Source organism: Alexandromys fortis, unplaced genomic scaffold (genome assembly GCF_014885135.2).
Source record: "Alexandromys fortis isolate MF-2015 unplaced genomic scaffold, M_Fortis_MF-2015_v1.1 scaffold_3, whole genome shotgun sequence".
Taxonomy (NCBI): Eukaryota; Metazoa; Chordata; class Mammalia; order Rodentia; family Cricetidae; genus Alexandromys; species Alexandromys fortis.
In genome coordinates, this window is record NW_026067909.1 from 30,451,380 (window position 1) to 30,475,254 (window position 23,875).

At 43.9% G+C, this 23,875-nt stretch overlaps 1 protein-coding gene across 1 annotated transcript in view; it reads right to left on the bottom strand.

Annotated features, from left to right (window-relative positions):
* Positions 1–23,875, bottom strand: part of Myo16 (myosin XVI) — a 297,006-nt gene that overhangs the window by 103,900 nt on the left and 169,231 nt on the right. The window contains exons 24-26 of the mRNA XM_050136512.1: positions 21,493–21,665; positions 18,118–18,198; positions 17,635–17,840 (exon numbers count right to left, since the gene is read on the bottom strand). Of these exons, the coding sequence (XP_049992469.1) occupies positions 17,635–17,840; positions 18,118–18,198; positions 21,493–21,665 (460 nt within the window). The remainder of the gene's footprint in view (positions 1–17,634; positions 17,841–18,117; positions 18,199–21,492; positions 21,666–23,875) is intronic.

The following is a 23,875-nucleotide window of genomic DNA, read 5'->3' on the forward strand; positions in this document are numbered from 1 at the left end:
TATCTGAACACTCTATAAGAGCCACAGACAACCTTCTGTTTTGTGCAAACCACCCTTCATCACTACACCCCAGATCTATAGAACAAGGAACTTTCTTAAGTCAAACTAGTTACAGCATTTCAGGGTCCCTCATCACATAAAACTTGATGTTTCTGCCACCTGTGTCCTCTTCCGGATTATATGCCCCCCAATTCCATTTCCCCCACTCTTCTGCTTCATAAATTCTATACTCTCATAGGTATCATCCTCCTTTTCCCTACTAGGGGTACACGTTCATATTAGCCAGGTTTCTTAACACCACGACAAAATATCTGGCCCAAACAAATGAGAGGACAAGGGACGCTGACTGATGCGTGACCTTGGAGGTTCAGTTCATGGTTGTTTGGCCCCGTAGACCTGGCCAGAATGTCATGGCAGCAGAAGTGTGTGGCAGAGAAGGTTCTTCACACAGTGGCAGCCAGGAAGCTGGGAAGTGGGATCCAGGAAGGAGGCAGGGCAAGACAAAGCCCACAAGGACATTCTCCAATGACCTACTTCCTCTAGCTAAGTCCCCCCTCCTAGGATTTCCAGATCCTGCCAGAACCTTGTCACTCAACATGTAGCCTTTAGGAGGATATCCCAGCTGGGTCAGTGCGCTTCAGCCTCCGCATTCCTGAGTCTCCCTCAGAGTCTCACCTCAGCACCTGAACACACTCAAGGCTGAAGCAGTCACATATAAACTCATGGCTTAACTCATGCATGGGGCACGCCAATCATGTCTCATACTTCTGAGAGATACGGGCATTCAGTTAGATCTCCCCAGGGCTCCTCAAAACCATCAAATCTCAAACCCCTGTTCTTCCCACACCCTGGTATTGGCTTCATTTATCACATCTGTCTCCTACCTTCTTCCCTACCTGGAAGCTGATTAGCCTTTCAAGTCTACATCACCTTTGTGTTCATGGCTGCTTCTTCTATACTGACAGCAGTATCAGACATCCTTAGGAACAACATTCACACTAACAATGCATACAGCAATACCAGCCATATTTGGGAACAATATCTATACTAATTAATAACACATAAAACAATAATGGTAATTTCCACACTTTCAGGTTTTCGGAGACCCTAGGGGCAAGATTTAGGGCAAGAAATAAAGATCTTTAAGAAGGAAGTGAAGGGGAGTAATCTCGAAAGTATTACACTTTGCTTGTTTTTATTTATGATTGCTCATTCTCTGGATGGTAAGCGCTTCGGTGAGTTACATTAAGAAGGTGTATCTGCAGGGCCATTGGGAAGGCTTTGTGTGCTAGATGTCCTGGTTAGTTTTGTAGTCACCTTGACACAAGTTAGAGCAATTTTGAGAGGAGAGATCCTCAGACTAAGAAAATGCTCCCACCACTGCCCGGTGGGCAAGCCTGTAGCGCATTTTCTTGATTAATGGTTGATGTGGGAGGGTACAGCTCATTGTGGATGGGCCTGGATGGCCAAGCCGTGGGAGCCAAGCCAGCAGGAGTGATGCCCCGTAGCTTAGACTTCAGTTCCTACCCCAGATTCCTGCCTTGAGCCCTTGCCCAGACTTCCTTCCCCATGAATCGTGACATGCTAAGTACAAGATGAACTCACCCTTCCCCCTCAAGTTGCTTTTGGTCATGACATTGTATCCTAGCAATAGAACCCCTAACTAAAACGTGTGAGAATGACAAGACACACCTATTTCACAGTGCTCTCTGCGGGGAACCCATGAATCATTGCTAGGATGCCATTTTATACATTCCCCTGGCCACTGACATTGGACGCCAACAGTATATGACAAAAGTCAGAGGCATTTTGTTTTAATATTAATTTTATGAGCTTTATTGCTAACCTGATAAATATCTGGGAATTGTGGCAGGCTATTTTCCCTGTGAAGATTCCAGGGTAACACGTAAGAAACATTAGTGACGACCATGGCTTCCTCGGAGGTGTTGCCATGTTCCAGGAGAGGGTCCCACACCCCTGCACATGCAGGCAGCACTGCATGAGCTCCAGGATGTTTGCAAAATCATATGAAGTTCGGCGGGAAAAGCACTGGGGAGTGGGACGGGGAGAGCTGGAGGGAAGGGACTGAGTGTAGACTTGTTCAAAGCATGTTACATGTTATGTACATGTATAAAATTCTCAAACTACTATTTTTATAAAAGCACAACCTACTATTTTATTTACTTATAAATTCTGAAAATTCTTAAGATATTTTACCATCTTGGGATTCCCTAGGCTGAAGCAGCAGTATGCCATTAATAAGGGAAGGGAAGCGTCCCTGTTGTTAGATTCTATTGTGAGCAAGGCAGGGGGCACAGTCTAGCCAAGGTACTCTGCTAGGGAGGTTGGGAAGAGACTCAGAATGCTCAGAATTCTGTTCAGAGTCTTGCATAGAAGAATGTAGTTTTGAGCATTTGGTGACTGAAACCCTCAACCCACATTTCTCCACAAATAGGTCATCAGCCACCAGCTTCCTGGACAATATCTAGGCTGCTTAATTTTAACGTAATTAAAACCAATGCAATTTTAAACAAATCCAGTGCTCGCCTCCACTTCCTATCCAAAACCAATGTCTAGCATTGTCGTCTTATACAATACCAGCTGCTCTATGCTGACTTTTATACAGAGACATAAATCTGTTTAGAAAAAGCTACTGTATATAATCTGAATAATCAGAGCAGTGTAGTGTGCCATTATCCACAGTTCATAAAAGTTACCTTAATACAAATGTCCAAACATAAGCTCCAATACACAGAGGGCTTCTGGAAGAGTTGGTTACACAGTCCAGGACCAATGAACAGGTAACAATGTCCATTCAACAGGAACCAGACATCACAGGGATGGGTTAGCATCCATTTAGATTAACCTCTGAACTAAGTAGCATCTCACTGTTGGGACCAAGCAGTGAACAATAAGCAACTTGAGGAAATGAGGGCTTCTTTTGTTTCGGGGCTCAGAGGCGTGCTATCCATCACGGTGGGAAAGTATGACAGCAGAGCCTACAGTGACAGGTCACACTGCATCCACAGTAGACGGGAGAGAGAGTGAAGAATGACAGACTCACCTGTCTTTCTCTTTTCCCACTTTGTTTAGGCTAGAACCCTAGCCCACAGGAGGAGTTACCTGTGTTCAGGGTGTCCACACTCCGTTTTGGAAATGCTCTCATAGATACTACCAAAAGGTGTATCTCCTGGATTACATCAAACCCAGCCAAGTTCACAGTCTCTATCTCCACACAACATACAACTAAAGAGCAAAGGCCAGGCAGTGTCCCTCAGGACAGTGGACACTAGTCCCTGAACCCACTCATCTAAGGCAGAAAGCAAGGAAGTCCGGCCCTAATGCTGCCCCTGCTTGCATCATGGGAGAGTTTCTACCCTTTCCTAAGCCTCTCCAAGGTAGAGAGATGGACATGGAAGGAGAGAATGTCCAAGAAGAGAGAGAGAGAGAGAGAGAGAGAGAGAGAGAGAGAGAGAGAGAGAGAGAGATCCCAGAGTGTCACCTCATGTCCTGAGCAGAAACCAATCAACAGAGGCATCTAAATGAGCTTCCCGAGTCCCACGAAGGATTATAGAAATCGCCGCCAAGACAGGGGAGGACAACGCTGTTCTCATCAACCAGGAACCACAATTCCAGAGTGCCCCAGTCCTGAGTAGAGCAGTCACTGGTTCTGTATGAGGAGAATGAAAGAGTACTTCTTCCCTGACAGCTTCTCTCACTCTGTGTGACAATGCCAGTGATAGCCCGAGCACCCACAGGCTCACACAACAACGCCAGTGATGGCCCGAGCACCCACAGGCTCCCGTGACAATGCCAGTGATGGCCCGAGCACCCACAGGCTCCCGTGACAATGCCAGTGATGGCCCGAGCACCCACAGGCTCCCGTGACAATGCCAGTGATGGCCCGAGCACCCACAGGCTCCCGTGACAATGCCAGGGATGGCCCAAGCACCCACAGGCTCACACAACAACGCCAGTGATGGCCCGAACACCCACAGGCTCGTGTTTGAAAATTTGTTCCACCTGCTGGTGCTATTTTGTAAGCACTGTGACCGTTAAGGGGTTGGGACCTAACTGAAGGAAGTGGGTTCTAGGCGCCATGTCTGAGGGCTTGGGGCCTATCCCTACTTCCAGACCCCGAAGTCTTTGCTTCCTGTTACAGTAAGAAGTGAGGAGGTGAGTCTCCCGGCAGCATGCTAGCCTTGCTGGGGGACTGCTGCCCACATTTCCCATCATGCTGGACGGCGGTGCCCCTGTAACCGCGAGCCAAAACAAATCCTTCCTGCCTCCAGCTGCTTCTTGTCAGGTACTGGTCACCGTGACTAGAAGAGTTAACTAACAGAAAGTGAAAAAGAAAAGCTCCAAATGACAACCTGTTTAATTGTATACTTCCTTAACTAAACTCTACAAGACCTGGAGAGATAGAACAAAATCAACCTCCCCCCCCCCCCGCCAAAAAAAATCTTAGCATCTAAAAGCCTGTTCCAAATGCACATCCCTGAAAAGAAAACCAAACCAAACCAAAACATTTAAACCTCTGAGAAAATTATCCACTGATACCAACCCAGAACTGACACAGATAAGGAAATTCCTAAGTTAGGAGACACTGCAAGGAACAGAAACCACAATAAAAACATGAAGAGTTAATAAAAGGTCTGTCTTGAGCTTATACAAATGAAAACTCTAAAAACTGGAAACAGGAAAAAGAAACCATAGATTGCTTTAGTTCAGAAACGGTTAGTCTTTTTGAAGATTGTCATGGACACTAGGGAAAGAACGAACCCAAAGAAGACAGTGAGAACTTCAGGGGCTCCAGGAGAGCAGCACGTGAGGTCTGCATGCACTGTAACCTTTAACGAGAGTGTAGAGGAGAGGAAAGGAAAAAAAAGTATTGATAAGATTGCTTTGAATTTGTAAGACCCCAAACATCAAAGATCTGATAAGGCAAGCATGTGGGACCCAGGGAGAACTCCACTCAAAGGCATCACGAGCAAGTTGCTCAAACAAACAGAGAAAACATCTTCAAAGCGCCCAGAACTGAAAGGCATGTTGTGTCCAGAAGAGTGGAGTCACGGAGCACAGGCCATTCTCTTCTTGGGAAAAGGCAAGGGTGAACATGAACACCTTAAAAATGTGAGAAGAAAAATGTCAACTTTAAGTGGCTAATTTTGTAAAACATCTATTGGAACTGAAGAGGAGGCTGAACAACTAGAGCCAGCTGTGCTGCTAAGTGATGCTGCGTCCATGAAGGGTCTCCTATCACCACAACCTACTGAGCTCCTGGAGGAGAATGTGAGCAAGGGGGCCATGAGGCTCTGGCCGATCTCTGGAACTCTGGCTTGGCTTTGCTGTGGCATGACTGCTCTAAGAAACACTCATACAAGTAAGCAAATAAACATGATACAGGATCCCAACACCTGCAGCTTGAAGGTCAGCTCATGAGTTCTCACCCCGTCTCACCAGGGACTTCCTGTCTCCAGGTCTGCCTGTCTTGCCCTCCAGCCTGCAGGCTGGGGTTTCCTGCTCCTTTCCTAGCCTGCATCTGTGTGTTGCAGGTTGAGAAGAAAAGAAAACATCAATGTTCCAGGCCCCAGCCTGTGTGACCACTGCTTCTGTGGGAGGGAAGGTTCCACTCTCGGACAGGGCTCAACATCTACTTTCTGAGGAATGTGTGTGACAGTTCCACACCAGGGCACAGCAGTTGTGGGTCCTGATCCTTGAGACTGAAGCAGAGACTTCCTGGGAGCATTTACTCTAGTGTCTACACCGGGTCACTGCTGCGCAGATCGTTGGACACAGGATACTGGGTCAATGGTGAACTGACCCTCAACTCTGTGCTGTTTAACCAAACAGGAAGAAATCTGCCTTGGATACTTAGGTTGAAACAGAAGAAAGGATCAACATTGCTACCCAGACACCCACCTCATGATGGAAGACACAGAGCTAAACAAACCCACAGGAAGCAGGAAAGAGATATTGAAGTCTGAGAGGTTAATGGCATGGCTTTGAACAGTTATTTGACAGGAAGCAATAGAGATAATATCAAGGTCTGTTTCTTGGAACAAATGCACACACGGATGGCAAAGAAGTAAAACAGGCCACACTGACGCGGGTATTTAGAAGCTGCCTGGCTGAAGCATTATGACTTTTCCCTCAGGCTCATGGGGACCCAAAGGCAGAGCGAGGGCCTGGCAACTCTGTCTTCGCTGTGTGTCTATCCCTTCTACTTTGGGTCCCATTCCTTCCTTCTGAACGTAGGAATGTTACAGGGAATGTCTGTGTAACCGAGCTCATCCTCCTCCAATGCTGAAGACACATAGATAGCTCATTTCCTAGCCTTGCCATTATTTTGGATTCTAGGAAGAGCCAAGCCTCCCTGGATAGAATAAAGGCACCCAGCAACTTTACAGGAGGGTGAGGCTGCATGGTAAGGACTGCTGGAGCAATTGTCTCATGAGAACCAGCTTGTCCCCTTGACCAATAGGGACGTCCTCGGACCATTGTACAGGGCTGGAGCTGAGACAGTGGCCAGCCGCACCATGCCTTGACAAAAATGGCTTCACAGTGCTTGTGCATCAGCCCTTTGCACACTTCCTCTTGTTTCAAACCAAACTTCATGTCAGTCACCAGAAAAGTAATGCGAGGTCACTAGGTTGCTCCCATTTGATCCTCTTTCCAATGTCCTCTGTGTGTTGGGGTGCCAGCCAACCCAGTTTATTGGGGTTTCTTCCCTAAATGGCTCAATCCCCACATCAGGCATAAAATATAGGGTATCACCACACACTCTACAGATAGGAAAAGGATGGTAAGGGGAGATTCTGGGTAAAAAGAACACATGACAACATGGTTAAGAGACTAGTTCCTCAGAAAACAAACCCAGGCATAGTGGTTTATTCCTGCAATCCCGGCATTGGGAACTACAGGCAGGAGGATCGTCACGTGTCCTACCCTAAGCCAAGAAGCTGCACCTGATAGTGGTTGATAGAGACCCAGTCAAGGTTTTCTTCAGCTGAGTGATGCTAGCCATATCAGCTGCAGGGCAGAACCATGGCCAGGCGTAATTGACCAACATAAGTCAGACTCCCATTTTTTTTGGTGTGTGTATGTATATAATTTTCTTTTGTTTGTTTTCTTAAAAGATTGAGAGAATAAAACACAAAGAAGTTGGGTAGGTAGGGAGGTGGGGGAAGATGTGGGATGAATTGGGGGAGGATAAAAAATATAAAAACATGAACTTCTCAAAAGACAAGTAGAAACACACACAGATATGAAATTCCCCCCCCCCCCAGATTTGTCTACAGGCAATCTGATGGAGGCCATTTCTCAACTGAAGTTGAGAAACAAAACCTTTTTTCAGTTTTTTTTTTTGTGTCAAGTTGACAAAACCCAGATAGCACAAAAACTACAAACGACCAAAATAACCATGAAGAAACAGCTTGAAATACAAGAATAAACTGAATCCATACTGAATGACCTTCCAGATAAATCTGCAGGTCTGAACAGCTTCAGCAGCAAATTCTCCCAAACATTTAAGAAGAATTAGCACACACTATTTTCTCCAACACTTAAGCAACGCAGTGTTTTCTCTCACCCTGAAGATAGGACGCTTTGTTGGAGGAACTATTTGACAGAGAAATAACCAACGCAAACAGACCATCAGAAAACTCACACCTTCACTGGTTAATGAGCCCAATACATTAGGCAAGATGTTGGAAAAAAAAAGTTCAGCAAAGACACGTGGATGGTAACTGAGTCCATGGCAGATGTGAAATGACCTTAGAGGTTAGGGAAACACAAAGTAAGTCACAAGACAATAGTGTGTCCCTTAGTATATCCAGATGAAGACAAACTCATCTTTTTGGCTGCTAGAAGCTGCCCATATAGTTGGAAGAGCAAAATTCTTTGTCTTTTGTCTCCTAATAAGAACAAGCTGGAATGGGAAAAGACCCTTTCCTAAGACAGAGATCTAATGTTGGGCTGTACAAGTTAACCACGCCCAGCAAGCAGGCACCAGATACCTGGAGAGCATAGAGGAGACCTACTGCAGTGTGGTGACATTATCCTAAAGGCTGAGTGAAAACAGGAGGAGAGCCGAGCACCAGCATTCACCTCTGTGCCTCCTGACCCCAGACACAAGGTGACCAGCTGCCACACATGCCCACTTCCTTGCCTTCCCTGTGACCATGGATTATAGCCCCAGGACAGCCAAATAAATCCTTGCTCCCATACACTGTCTTTATTAGGTATTTGGCCACAGCAATGAGAAAAATAATCCACACATTTGGAATGTTATCAGAGAGTGTTTCTTCATGGGAACCATACCCAAAGCATGATCAGAGATTAGAAGTGAACACGCAGCTATGTGTCACCATGCTCTGAGATGTGTAATTCAAGGGTGGGAACACACTGTAAGGATGATGGTTTGACAGTGGAGTATGTTTGGTTTGGAAAAGGATTATTCTAGATGTGTGCCTGCCCCAAACAGAACTCAATGGATTCATTTTTTCCTATTTAATTTTTAGAGATTCTTCTTGGTAATTTAATAAATGTTAGACTTGAAACAAAATGCAGGCTATAATTAATGAAAACAACTCAGCAAAGGCATGATTTTGTCTTCCTGTATTGTTAGATCACGACTTTACCTCTGAGCAATCAATGGCATATTCTCTTCTCTCGTAGAAGTTCCTTCCAAACAAAGCAGACGACTTTCACCCACGCTTCCTGTGATGGGGGAGGCTTGCGAGTGGGAGTCATGAGTGTCACACCGGGAAAGGTCACACTGGTCCTCTCCCCAGCCGCTCACTGTGTGTCACAGCCACCATTTCCCACTGATTCCTCCCTCCCTCTATGCAGTTTTCATTTCCAGGGCTCTCCTTAGTAAGGTGCAACTTCCTATAAATGCCATTGTTTTGACTATATTAAAAGTTCCTTTATAGCTTAAGTTATTAAATGTTTGATTGTTGTGGATTCAAGTTCTACATAGGTCTGAATAATTTAGTCATACACGGGAGATCTTTGAATAAAGACAAAAGTTTAAAAATATAATAATTTTATCTTGAAACAATATGTTTGTGTAAGACTGTGGATTTCTTGACAAGAACATAAATTACTTTTATTCTAAAATTAAATACTCCTAAAAGTGGGTGGTATTCATTTCTATAATATAAATATTTACCAACTGAGCTGTCACAGAAGTAGATTTTAGGCTTAAGAGGTGGGGACTCTCAGGAGAAGAGCAGAGCGCTCTGCATTTTGTGTGTTTCCTGTAAAGTGGGCCAGGTCTACTTGCATCTTTTCTAACTTAAAAATAGCTTTTACATAAACATGAGATCAATACAATTGTCTCTCGTGATGTGATGGTTTTATTGTTAAAAATATTCTAGCTGCACAATTAATCTCCAACTTCACAGTATTCAGAGAATGTGTTTAGTTCACTAAGCATGTCAAAAACCCAAGAAAGAAACAGAAAATACAGCCCCCCTTTCCATATAATAAAGAAGTATGAATTAGTCCTGTTTTGTTACTACGTGAGCAGAAATCAGCCTTAGAGAATGGGTTCAGGGTATTTGCTTGAAAATGGGAATATCGCTAAATAAACTGCAGCAACGATAGCTAGGAATGTTCATCCAATGAATGTTATAGAAAAAGGGTAAGGACCAAAGCAAGAGCTGTAAGCTGCTCAGGCAATAATGAGTATTTGTCATTAGGACCTTTGCTGTGCAGTATCAGTAAGTATTGAGTTTCAAACACAGATACAGAGCTCACAAGGAAACAACATAGAAAATTACATCAGTTTCTTAAGTGTAGTCGATGCCACAGGGATTTGCTGACAAACATCTGGTGACGGAATCAAGTGGCCTTTTCCTTCTGGGAATGGCAAGAATCTAGTGGAGACATAAGATGAGACCTCAACCCCTACACTTGGCCAAGATGCCGAGCCCCACTCAGACTGAGTCAAAGACAAACAAGAAAGGGAACTCAGAGACAAGAACTCAGGCACCCGATAACCAGGTTTGGAATTTCAGTTCCTTTGGGACTGAGTATCTCTGCCCTTTTTAAAGCACATTAGTCTCTGAATTGTTAAACATAGGGGATTTCTGGGAGACTACATTTTCTTGTCAGAACCCCTCTTTTCTCTCATTTTAACATTTGCATTTATTTGGGGTACAGAGTCCCTAATGAACTACATCAGGCATCTCTGGAGAAAGTTTGAAGTGAGGAATGAAATGTGTTTACAGCCTTGAGATTAATTCAGTGATGAACTGTTGACCACTCAAGGACTAGAGTGCAAAACCTACATTGTTTTTCCATTTTCCCAGAAGCCCTGAATTACTCAGGATGGATGGAGGGTAACTAGAAGATTACTATTATTTAGAACAAAACACACAGCAATTACATTTATTTATTTCCTTTGTGAGTATATATGTGTGCCCTGTACATGTTGTACCCATGTAAGTGTGGGTGCACTTGCCTGTGCATGCATGTGTGAAGGTCAGAGGTCAATTTCAGGCACCTTTCTACACTGTTCCTCACCTTTTACTTTCAGATAAATTCTTTTGATGATTGAGAGTTCATAGCTCCTCTAGAGTGGCTTGTCAGTGAGTCCCAGATCTTCCCATGTTTTCCCTCTTTCTATAGAACAGGGGTTACAGATATGTTTCCATACCCAGCTTTTAATGTGGGTGCTGTAGATCCAAACCTGTTCTTACGCTTTTACAGAAGGCACTCCACCCACTGAACCATCTCTACAGCAAAGTACTGCCAAGGCAACTTCAAATCAATGGCTTACTTTGATTATTATGTTTCTGGCTGTAGCAGGGACTGAGCCTGGGGCCTAGGCTATGCTAGGCTACTTCTCTAATGCTGAGCTTCAGCTCTGGCCTTAAGGACAATTAGTAGTTACATAATACTGATTATCTGCATACTATCAATAATTATATACCGTCAATAATGAAGGGCTCCTCAGTGGAACACAGTGACCATGACCACAAAGCTACAGCTCGTGGTGACTCTAAGTCACAATGACTTTCTGACTCACTAAGAGTCTGGACAAGGTAAGAGGGAATGAATTAGTGATGAAGAAATGAATGATGAATAAGTGAGTGAGCACTGTCCCAGCGGGGTGATAAAACTTGAAAGAGTAGAAGTTGGGGTCAGCGCCAGGCTGTGAGAGTGAGCATTGAAGGCACTCATCACAGGCTCAGCTACAGCTCGGCCGCAGATCATCTGCAGGGCAAGCCAAGGCCTGACTCCAGCTCCGCAAAACAAGCAGCCACCATCACTGATCACCATCTATATATACTTTATAAAGGGACACACACACATATTATACTATATATTATGAAGGGGGACATACACACACCACATATATACTATATATATACACTTTATAAAGAGACACACACACACATATATTATACTAGATATATATACTTTATAAAGGGACACACACACATATATACTATATATATATACTTTATAAGGGGACACACACACGCCACACATATATTATACTATATATATACTTTATAAAGGGGGATACACACATATATATTTTATAATAAATATATATATATAATAAATGGACACTTTCCACAATTCTGTCTGGCAATTTGGGGTTAGCTGCCTTAGGCCAGGTTCACACTTCCTGCCTGTGTCAGGGTACTGAACACCCACTCCACTGTTTCCTTCCACACAGCCTGTGCCATAGCTGAGCAGGCCACACGGCTTTTGAGTCTTCAGTGCCTACTGCTGGGGCCTCCAGAGACAAGCTCTGCAGAGTGTTGAAGCAGAGTATAGAGGAGCTGCTGCCCCACAGTCCACCGAGCAGCGACCCAAGTTATAAATAAAGACACACTTGATGAGACTTACGTCGAATGACTTTCCAACTGTTACATAAGCTTCTCTCTTGGTTTATATCTCACCGAAGAAATTAAAGGTCTTCCTTATTCCTAATTACACTAAATCTTACATAAGTACAACAGATTTGGAACAACCAATACAGTCAGATTTGGCAAAACTGCCTTGTAAGAAAATGTATCATCGGCCAATCAAAACTTTCAGAGGCTTTAATACCCCCCGACCTTATAAATCTCATTTCTATTAAAGAGGTGTTGAAAGGGGCTGGCATCTTCAGCCTGCCACAAGGACACTCTGAGATGGTTGGCTAGCGGCCGCCCTTGGCTTTGAATCCATCGACTCATGTATGTTTTCTCTCAGTTCTGTCCCCACACCCTATTCACCATCACGGCTGTTTACTTTACAGCGTGGCCTTCCATCAGCCCACGTGGCTTAGACGAGCTGAATGATTCGGGCTCTTCCCAGGCGGGATTTCTCTCAGTACTGATCTGAAAACACAGTTCTGAGTACTCCCCAGGCCAAGCTGAACACAGTCATCCCGGGGCTCTTGCCAGACAAATCTTTCTGTCGTTTCCAAATACAGTCATCTCGTTAAGCATCAGCCTCTCTCTTCAGTGTCAGCGTCTTCCACACACATAAACCACCCCACCACCTGGGCCCCTACTCCAAAAGACTCTGATCCCAGAAGAGAACAGAAACCGAGAAGAAGGAAGAGAAGAGAGAAAAGGATGTCACAGTACACTATAAAATGATGTGGAACACAGCATCAGCAGCAGGCAGAGTATTAAATAAATCACTGAGAAAAATGGCCAGGCCAGACAAGGTAAGTTCCTTAAAGACTTTTCAAAACTCTCTCTGTGTCTCTCTCTCTCTCTTTCACATTCTCTCTCTCTTTTACATTCTTTCTCTCTCCTCTGTGTTTGTGTGTGTGCGCGCGCGCGTTTGCATGTGTGTGCATGTGTGTGTTTTTCCATGTTCTTTTGGGTATACGTGAGTATGTGAGTGTGTAGGTCAGAGGTCATCCTTGGATGTCATTCCCCAGGAAACATTTGAGACAGCTTCTCACTAAACCCCACGTTTTCTAAGTGGGCTAGTTAAGTTAGCTGTCAAACACCAGGAATCTGCATGTCTCTCCCTCCCCAGCTCCCCAGAGCAGGGACACAGCATGGCCTACTGTTCCCAGGTCTTTTCCTTGGGTTCTGGGGTTGAACTCAGGTTCTCATGTTTGCTGGCTCTTTTAGGGAGGTGGCGTGACCTTTGATAAGTCCTTCCTCCTACTCTGCAATTTCATCAGCACTTGGTAGTATGGTGTTTTCTGACATAGGGAGGGAACTGTAGGAACTGGAGCGCGAAGGAAATCATGTCAGTTCACATGAGGTCTGGCTGTGGAGGGCTTTCCTTTATTCTGTATTCCTTCCGTCTCCCTTAAAAGGGCATAGCAGCTTGTCCCAACGTGGCCACAACAGTTGCTCCTATTCTACTGGCTGCAACCATTGTGCCTCACAGAATAGAAGGAGAACTTGCTATGTTTAATCGTTTTTTTCTTGTCCCTTGGGAACTTTTTACCAAGGTAAGATATGTGGGCTACTAGGCCAGAGAGACTGCCCATAGTGGGACAACAAGGTGTGGAATACTCCTTTACATTGTGTGAACATATGTCTCTGTGATTGGATTAATAAAGAGGCCGACTGGCCAATAGCTGGACAGGATAAGGTTAGGCGGGAGAACCAGACTAAGGACCCTGGGAAGAAGAAGGGCGGAGTCCGAGGAGTTCACCAGAGGACACAGGAGATACAAGATGAAAGAGACTTAACACTACACGGGAGCTTGTAGATTAAGGAACATGGGTTTTTGTTTTTTGACAGTTAGGGTAAGTTGGTTGTGAGCAGAAAAGAGATATTTTATGCCACAAGAAGAATACAAGAAGGTCCGCTTTGCGCAGGAAAGATATAAGCTGCTATCTGGAATTTCACCAGCAAATGTTTTCTATTAAATTCTACCTCCAGGACTTAGTTTTTATAGCCGCATTTCCTTGCCTGGGGTCATTCCAGGGTGCAGGTGAGCTTTTGAATATGCATGGGATATTGCATCAAGGCAGCTCACTGACAGCAGGGTTCTGATTGCATTTTCGTCAAGTTCCACCGAGATTGGCAATCTCTCTGTAGATCAATGTTTTTGTCAAATTCAGAGAGATGGTGACACACTTCTATTGAAATAAGTTAATAATGCCATTTGTGAGTAGCTACTGCAAACAAAGACGAGAAAATCACATCCCTTTCAGATAAGAAAATATTAAAAGGAATACACAGATTAACTCATAAAGATGTTCCACACCCAAACTCTTTATTTATGAGAAATACAAAAGTATTGTTATTATTCTTACTATGCAGAATTTTTATTCTAAATTGAGCATCAGTTAATTGCCTATGCCATGTCTTGCCTGAAGACATTTATTTATTAGTGTGTGTGTGTGTGTGTGTGTGTGTTAGGAATTGAACCCGGAGCCTTACTCACGCTAGGCAAACACCATCAAGTTATGTGTCTGGATCCTGAAGACATTTATTTATTAGTGTGTGTGTGTTAGGAATTGAACCTGGAGCCTTACTCCCGCTAGGCAAACACCATCAAGTTATGTGTCTGGATCCTGAAGATATTTGTTTAGTGTCTACAAAGCTTGTCAATAAGAGAAGTCCCGGCTGAGAAGCCATTATCTTAAGAGAAGTATAGACTTAAAACCTGTACTTAATTTCAAAAGGTTAATTGCATAGTCTATTTTTATTAAGGTGGCTTTGACAGAGAGATACGCAAATACGAAAGGCAAAATGAAGTAAACTTCCAATCGTAGTGAGTATAATCTGTATGTGTGTGGTGTGTGCACTCCACGCACACAGAGTCAGTCACCCACCCTCCCTGTTCTGCAGAGACACGGCGATTCAGATGTCTGCTTGTTGTGATACTCATTAGGAAGAAAAGCAAAGTCACCTGGAGACTCTCAGAGGGCTCCCTCACCACAGACTTGATTGATACCATGCTCCTGAGACAGCCTCACTAAACCAACAAGTGAATGCCAGGAATGTGCTGTTTCTGTTGGTGGACGAATATCGTCTCTTGGGCCACAGAGTATCTCAAACTTAGAGGGAGGCTCCCTAAGAAGCTTGGCAAATTGGTGTTTAGATTTGATGGTGAATCGGTCAGCTGGAGGTTTTATGTTTTCTGTACTAAGATTTTTTTTTTTTAAGGAACTGGCATTTCAAGGAAGACATCAAAACAAAACAGTTTTCCCAAGAGATTACATCAGGGTTTTCAAAGCACTGTCTGTCCTTCTCCAGCCTCAACGGTTCTGGCCAGCTGTTGGATACACCCATTCATAGAATTCCCCTAAGCCACAGAAGACAAGGAGCCCAAAGCTCAGATGTGCTGTACTAGGGATTCAGTGACGCATACACAGGAGATGCTTCAGAGCTAAGAACAGACCAAATTCTAATATATCCAGGGCTTGAGAACCGACCAAATTCAAATCTATCTAGACCCATGGCCTTGACTTCCCGCATCGATAGGTCAGGACTACCATTCAGCCTTTGGTGTTGAACCATGGATACAACCCAAAGAACCCTTGGGTTCTGCCCTATGCTGGCTCCCATTCTGAAGGTTTAGGGTACATTTGGGGATCTCTTAGTTTTAAACTTATATGTGGATACGCCGGTTTTTCTTCAGATAGTATAAATCTTTCACCTTTTAAAAAACTTACCTGTGGGCAGGTTTACAACTCATTCACCCAAAGACCACTTGTACCTAATGCTACAGGAGGGCTGACCTCTAGCAAGCCAATTATAATGCATAAAAATATAGAGCCATTTTAAAGCTCTATATCCCTGAAGACTGATTTGATTTCTACTTAGTAAATAGGCAAAAGGGGCGAAGAGATATCCTAATGAACAATAATCAATAATGTGCCCCACCGCTCTTGTCCAAGCCCCATGAAGTTCACTCCTAATTCCCAATTTTGTAATTATTCCATGTAAATTATAAGATGGTCTATACATATAGTTGTAACCATTATTATTTCCTTTACCAAGATTAATAAAACTGACTTCACCTGAAAGCCAGCTCTGCATGGCCTCCCTCCTGAGCTGTGGCAGATGGTACATACTCAAATACAAACCCTGTCTGTTGCTTAGCTGAGCATGCTCCTGTCTGCCTACTAGGCTGGGGGCATCTTCAATCCAAGATAAAGTCAAAGCAAAGCACTAGAGTACACGCCAGACCAAGCAAAAGCCCATTAGCATACATCTGTAAGCTAAATTAATATTCATCAGCTACTTTCTTTAAAGTAGATTCATTTGGATTACTGATTTTCTGAAAATCAGACAAAGGTTTATGGTTATGTAAAAACATTATGGATTTATGGGTCGAGAAAGATGGTTGGTTGGTTCAGCTCTTGCCTCTTATATTAGTTACTCTTCTGCTGCTATTATAAAATGGGTCCAGAAGGTTAGATGTCTATAGTGATGGGGAAGCCATGGTAACGGAAGAAGAAAGCTGAGAGACCAGATCCAACTACACAGAAGGAAGAGAGAGCAAACTGGACTGGGGAGAGGTTATAAACCCTCAAAGCCTACCCCTAGTGACACACTTCCTCCAGAAAGGCCATACCTCCTAAAGGCTTCATGACCTCCCCCAACATTACCATCGATTAGAGACCAGCTGTTGAGATACATGAGGCTGTGGGAGACATTTGTCGTTCAGGCGCCATCTCCCTCAAACATGAGGACCTAACTTCAGGTCAACAGCATCCATGAGGACAACCTACAATCCTAACGCTGGGGAAGCAGGAACAGAGGTACCCCTGGGAGCTTGCTGGCCAGATAGCCAGTCTTTCCAAATTGGTGTGTTCCATGTTCAATGTGACACCCTGTCTCAAAAAGAAAGATTGGAAAGTGATGGAAGGAAGACACTAGATGTCAATCTGTGCCTTACACACACACACACACACACACACACACACACACACACACACACGTAAGCAGACATATGCTCCCCTTGACACACATACACAAACACCACATGTAATACTTATGAGCAAATACATAGCCCTAAACCTGGCGCAGCTTTGCGGAAGTTGTGAAGACTCCGGGCTCATGCCTGCAGACACAAGGTTCTGTTTCCCAACATTACCCTCATCAGTGCACTGCTAAGGCACATAGTGCATCTGAGTTTAAATGATCTAATGTCAGGGTCAGCAAACTTCTCTGTAGGGCCAAATAATAAAAATACCTTACCTATATTTTCTACTGTGTTTACCATTTCTGTGACCATTACAATGAAGAAATGGCCACAAACAGCATATGAGCAAATGCTCCCGCTACATTCCAGCAAACCTCTGTTTACACAAACGAGGAGTAATTGTTCCACCTGTGTTGTTTGGTAACCTTCCCCTAAACTGTATTTTCTTCATACGAGATAAAGGAAAAAACAGCCACATTTATACCAATCATAGTAATGAACATTATGAAAATACTGTATACCACAATTTTATAAATCTCTATGTTCACAGATAGCCACATATGAGGGGACCATATAGTTTCCAAAGTCCTACCCTCAGTGCATTTGGTGACTTTTTATGTAAGCTCTCTGTCTTCACTGCCTGCACATTGTCTTGTTTTCCCGTGACAGCAGAACCACGGAAAGCTATGCTCGAAAGGAAATGGAAAGGACTGTTAAAATGGCATCAGTGTGGCATCTCCGCAGAGGGCAGAATAACGGCTCCAGACTGACCTGGCCAGGAAGTCCTCGAAGGAAGGACGCACTGGGTACCCATAGCGGAACAGTTTCACCAGCCCCAGGACACCGAGGTACTGTAGCTGGGCAGACACGTAGAAGTGATCAAACACACCAGGCAACTGGGAGGTGTTGGGCTTGATGCAATGGATGAAGTGTGGACTGCCCCTCTTCAGCTTCCCAGTGATGTCTGCCAGAGATTTCTGCGGAAAGAGAAGAACAGAGCTGACCCTCGAGAGATGGTGGGTGGTATACAGCACGGTCTAAACAGGGGGCTCTGAATGCAATTCACGGCATAGCTGTGTATTGTGCATTGGTTCAGCATGCGTATCTTATGTGTGTGTGTGTGCTCGTGTGTGTGAGTATGTGTGCATATGTGTGTGGCTTTTCTTTGAGGCGTGAGAAAGGGAAAACAAACTGTAACATTAACACATCACAGTTGAAACAAACATGGAGCTTTGGAATCTGAACGTCACTGACCATGAGCTGCGATGCGGTGGTGACGGGGTCTCTGCGTTCCAGTTTTTGTAGGAAAGTTGAAGATCCCTTCTTTTTTAATACCTGTGTTGGGGGGTGACAAGGAGGACAGATTTGTCATATTAGCTTCTGGTTTAGAAGGAAAAAATTAAGCTTTACGCTCACATTAATGCACTTATAGACAAATACATAAACCAGAGGTCATAAAAGTCAGGACTTTTGGTGATGTTACCTCAAGTTTGGGAAATGGGCACCTTGTGGGTAAGGTAACAGTCACGGCTGCTAACCTTTCACCCCCAGGGGTCTTGCTTAAACCACCAGTGCCTGCCCCATTTTATTTTCATAGCAAAGACAGATTAGCCCAATACAAGAGGATCCCTCCAGTGCCCTGGCTTTTCACAAGTTGCTCAGATTAGTTGTGAAACAGTTTATTTTAGGGCAAAAAAAAAAAAATGCCACTTTGCTATAATTTTGCTCTTAGAGTTGTTACTTTGCTCTCTTAACTTTAAGACAATTATCATTACACATTTGTGTGGGTTTGATGCATTCTTGAGGTTCTCCCCCCCACCCTCCTTTATTTCTTCTTCTCAGTTGCTAAAAGGGATGCGTCTGTAAGGTGCTTATCCTCGGAAACTGGCAGAAGGCCGTGTTCTTCAATAAATAATAAAACCAGCTTTTAAAAGAAAAACATCATATGTAGCAAAGATTAAGTGATAATGGAAAAACATTTAAAAGACAGCGAAAGTGGTGCTGCTGAGTGAGGAGCTAAAGGGCAGGGGTAATTAATTAAATCCCACCAGGGGTGGAAGATGACACACTACATTTCAAAGAACCACAAGGGTGTAGACTAACATAACTCTAAAATAATTCCTCTTAACACCGAGGAAGAAAAAATTCTGATGAAACACAATTATCTGCTTGGTAGTGCTAAGAGGACAGGAGCTAATGAAATACAGTCATCTCCTCGGTACCGCGAGGACAGAAGCTCATTTCCTTCCATTAAGATGGACTGTGCAGGGCAGTGATTCATTGCGGCTGACAAGGGAATACAAAATGAAACACTTAGCCAGCATCCACCCGTTTCTACAAATTCAGTGCCAAAGTCATGTCCAGTTAAGGAATGGGTAAAATGCCAAGCGTCTGGCCCAAGGGTCGACGTACAAGGACTGGGAGAGGTGGAAGGGAAAAGCAAGGGCAGTGGGGAGCAGAGGTTGAAGGATAGTGACAGTAAGACTCCACCAATGGAGGTGGGCAAAGGGTCCTCTCTCTGGACAGCCTGAATTACAACTCTTCTCTAGTCCTTCAGGGAAAAGCCGAATGGCACCCAGGCAGGTCTCAAGCACTTAATAATTGAGGTTAAAAATTATAACTCAGAGGTAGGTGTATGGCCATTTCTTATTGTTGATGTGCAGTCTGCATGAAAAACAAAAGGCCAGAGGTGTTGAGACCTTTGGAATCAAGTTCTTCCCACAGGGAACCCTTGTCTTCTAATGTAGAGATGACTTTCCCTAGCATGTAAAATGGAATTACTGCCAAGTCAAACTCTGCAACTTGCCTAAGGGTCACTGATACTACAGTCTACTAAATAAAGGCACATGCATGCACATGTACACACAGGGAAACACAACACGTACATACACACATAAGCACACATACATAGGCACATAGGCAGGCAGAAACATACAGAGGCACATACATACACACTCAGGCATACACATATACAAGCATGCACACCCACAGGCATGGACACATAAACATACATATATAGCCACACATATACATACGCACAGGTACACACAAACATTCACACACACAGGTATGCTGTGCACATATACATACAAATGCATACACACAGGCACACACATACACACACATTCACACAAGCATAAACAAATACACAGACAGACACACACATATGCATTCACACAGGTACATGCACAAACACAAATGGGCACACATATAAACATTTACACAAAAGCATACCCATACATGCACACACACGCATATATATACACATAGATACACATATATGTGCATACATATATACACATGTATATGTACACACATAGACATACACAGAAGCACAATGCATATACATATGCACACATATACCCACATACACAGACATACTCACAAAATCCACATGTGTATACATATATCCATAAAATATACATGAAGAAGTATATGCATATGTACACACATACATACATATATACAAGTTGATACATATACACACATGTACACACACACACAAATCTGTCATTTCAAACGATGCTTTCCCTTGAACTAGAGAGCTAAGGCACGTTTCAACCTGCCTCAGTAACTGCACTTTGAAAATCAACTGTTCTCAGTCCCTTCCAAATTATGTACACCCTCTTCTATATTTTGGTAGACACACGCAAGAAACTGGAAGGCAGTCTGCTCTTGTATTCCCAGGAAACAAAGCAGTGTCTATCCATTCCCAAGGCCCTCGGCATAACTCTTCATAGCGGTTTTAGAAATGGAACCTTTAGTCCTAAGTCAATGTGGAAGAAACACACTAACAATTAGTGTGAAACAAAAGCACGTTCACAGTCTACAAATCCACAGTGGAAATGTCCTGGTCCTGGGAGAATAAGAGAAGTGACATTTTATCAATTGCAAACTCGGAACCTTGGGAGCAATCAGATCCATAGCATAAGATACTAAGTCTACTTCTAATTCAATTGTCCTGAAGTTCCTTTACATTCATCCAAAAAGATGGCTGTAAAGAGGAAAAATAGCAGGATGTCTCACAGACAACCAATGAGCACACTATAAACTGGGCTCACACTTGTCGTTATCCTGAACCTTTCTTTCTGTGGCTTCTCACCCACTTGTAACCTTGGAAGCTACCTATCTTAGTTAGCATTAACTATTAATTTGACACAGCCTAAAGGCACCTGAAAAAAAAAGTCTCAGTTGAGTAACTGTCTTTATCAGTGGTCTGTGAGGGACTGTCTTCCTCAGTAGAGTCCAGCCCACCGTGAGAGTCATTTCTTGGTCAAGTGGCCCTGGGCTGTGCTGTATGAGAAACCTGGCTAAGCATGAACCAGCGAGCCAGCCAGACATCAAGCTGCGTTACTCCACAGTCTCTGCTTCAGATTCCTGCCTTGAGTTTCTGCCCTGATGTCCCTCCCACATGAACTGAGACACGGAACTGAGATGAAACCAGCTCTTCTCTCCCCGAAGTTGTTTTTGGTCATGGTGGTTGTCACAGCAACATAAAGGCAGCCAGGCCAGCATCCTCCCTGCTGGTTCCTTCTGGTAGAATGTGGGTATCTTTCCATCGCAGTAAGACAGTGCTTTTCAGAAAGAAGAGATTGCTCTAAGCAAACGTAAGAACAAGGAAACTCCTACCTTGCTAAGTTCTAGGTAATTCTTGTTCGCGCCAATCATCGAAGAGGCAGCTCTCTTACTGAGTATGGTGGATTTGTGTCCTTGGAATTTAAAAGATGGGTAGGAAGATATGAGCGATCCCGTTTGTGACAGTTTTGACTGGAACAAATGACTGATCACAACATTTTCACTCGCTAGGAGATAAACAGATGAACATCGTAAGTGGCATTAAAATCACTGCCAAACGTTAGGCTAGCTCTCCATAGAAGCGCCCCTCCCCCATTCTGTGTGGACAGTGTCACTGCTATTGGACAGTGGGGACTTCTTTGTCCTGGGCTCTATGTTGTCTCCACCAGCATTTGCTTCTCCTGGCTGATGGCGGCTCTCATTGCCCTTGGCTTGAGTCTTGACCAGAGCTTTACTACCTGAGCTCTTGACTCGTGGCTCTCTAAGGAATTCACATCCTCCTGTCTGGGTTGTCAGCCCTGAACCTTACCAGCTCGCACCTGACAGGCTTTTGTGCACTTGACACTATCGTAAAAACATGAGTTTTGGGCTGCAATTCCTTCCCCATTGCAAGAAAATAACTACCCTATCTAGGAGACATTTCACCATGCGAACCCTGTCAGAGAAGTATTTAAGCACTTGTTGTGACTCGCCCTCCTTCGATTGCACCTGTCATTAGGTTAAAGTAGCCAAAAAGCCCCTCTGAGTCCAGCTAAAGTGGTGAGGTGCCCCGTTCTGACACCAGGCTATTCAGATCTGATGGTCTGGTGTCAGGAGATCTTGCCCAGCCACTCAAGGGATGGTCAGACCTCCAGCAGGTGGGTTTTGGATTATGAATATTTTGAATAATATAAAAACAATAATGTATGTGTTGGCTAAGAATCTGGGTGGTGCCTTCTGCTTCTAGTGTGCTTATGTAGGATACCTTCTGAGCTCAAGTGGTTTTTTTAAAAAACACTATGAAAATGACAGTGGCCACATCTTGAAGATTATTGCAAAATTAATTACAGTGTGTAGCAGCAAAGTGTGTTTGTTTCTACCTTTTCCACACACAAAAGAGCAAACCACACACATACGTATATGGTGTGTATACATGCTGTGTGTGTGATATCTTCAATGGAAATTCACTGCATTAGTGAACAAGAAGGGAAACAACACTATCAGAGAAGGGAGTGAGACAATGGAAGAAACAGTCAAGAGGGAACGCCGGAATTCAGGGTGAAAATGGCAGGCGTCAGGATAAATGTGTTACCTTTAGTGCATACCTACACAAACACACATCATCTACATGTATATCTGAGACTTTCTGGGTAATAATCATGCCTAATCAAAATGCAGCCACAGTAACAAGGGCTCACCCAAGCCCTGGCCTTGGCACTGCCAGTTCTTCAGCAGAACTAATTGCTGATCAGCACTGCAGTGGGGACGATGATTCACTGGAGAGCTTTGGGAAGGCCAATGGTCAGCAAGCGCTGAGCGAGGTGGGTGTTGACCAGACTGGGATCTGATAGCCACACCTTATCCTATTAATAACGGGCTAATTAATAAAGGGAAAGAGGGGCTGTTAGAATAGAACACCGCTGCTGACGGAAAACCCTCGCTTCGCGGCTCTTAGAGAAAATCGTTGGGTAGAATTGTGATGGGACAGAGGGCTTCTTCGGTCTCACAGTGCTTCCTCACAGATTATAAACCAACAACAAAGAAACTGTAACCAGGAGAAACCAAAGGCGCCTTACCCCAGCAGAGAAGGTGAATGCTACCAAGGATAAGGCAGACCATCACCTCCTGGAGATCAGTGCACAAAGGATCCCCTCGTTTCCATGGGATTCCAGTCTTTCATAAGAGAACACCAACTGACCCTGAACTCTTGCTCAAAACCAGCAGCTCGGGCATTGCTCAGAGGGGTGCCGAGAAGTGGGAGCACTGCCTAAGGGTAAAAGTGATGAAGCAGAACCGACCCCCTAACTGGGAGAAAACCGTAGAAAAGACATTCGTGTTAGAATGACAGCGGTGCATCCTGCTCCCTGCGGGCGTGGCATCAACGAGTAAACTTTTGGTAATTTACTGAGTCCATGGAGGATGATCTCCTGATGTCCAGGAAGGGCACTGAGGTGCTTAGACATGGAGAGGAAAATGTTCCAGAAAACACAAGAAGAGACAGAAGGAGAGGTAAAGGCAGAAAAAGCATTTGGGAATTCTAATTTTTAAAAACCTTTAAGTTTAAAAGTTTTTTTAAAACTACCTTAAGATAATAATGTAAACAATAGGCACCACCCATTTAAAGATATATAAATTGAAAATTATAATTGAACAATTACATGTAATTGAACAATTATTATATGTATTTAAAGTGTATGTGTATGTGTGTGTGACAGGGCCCATATATAAATGATAAAAA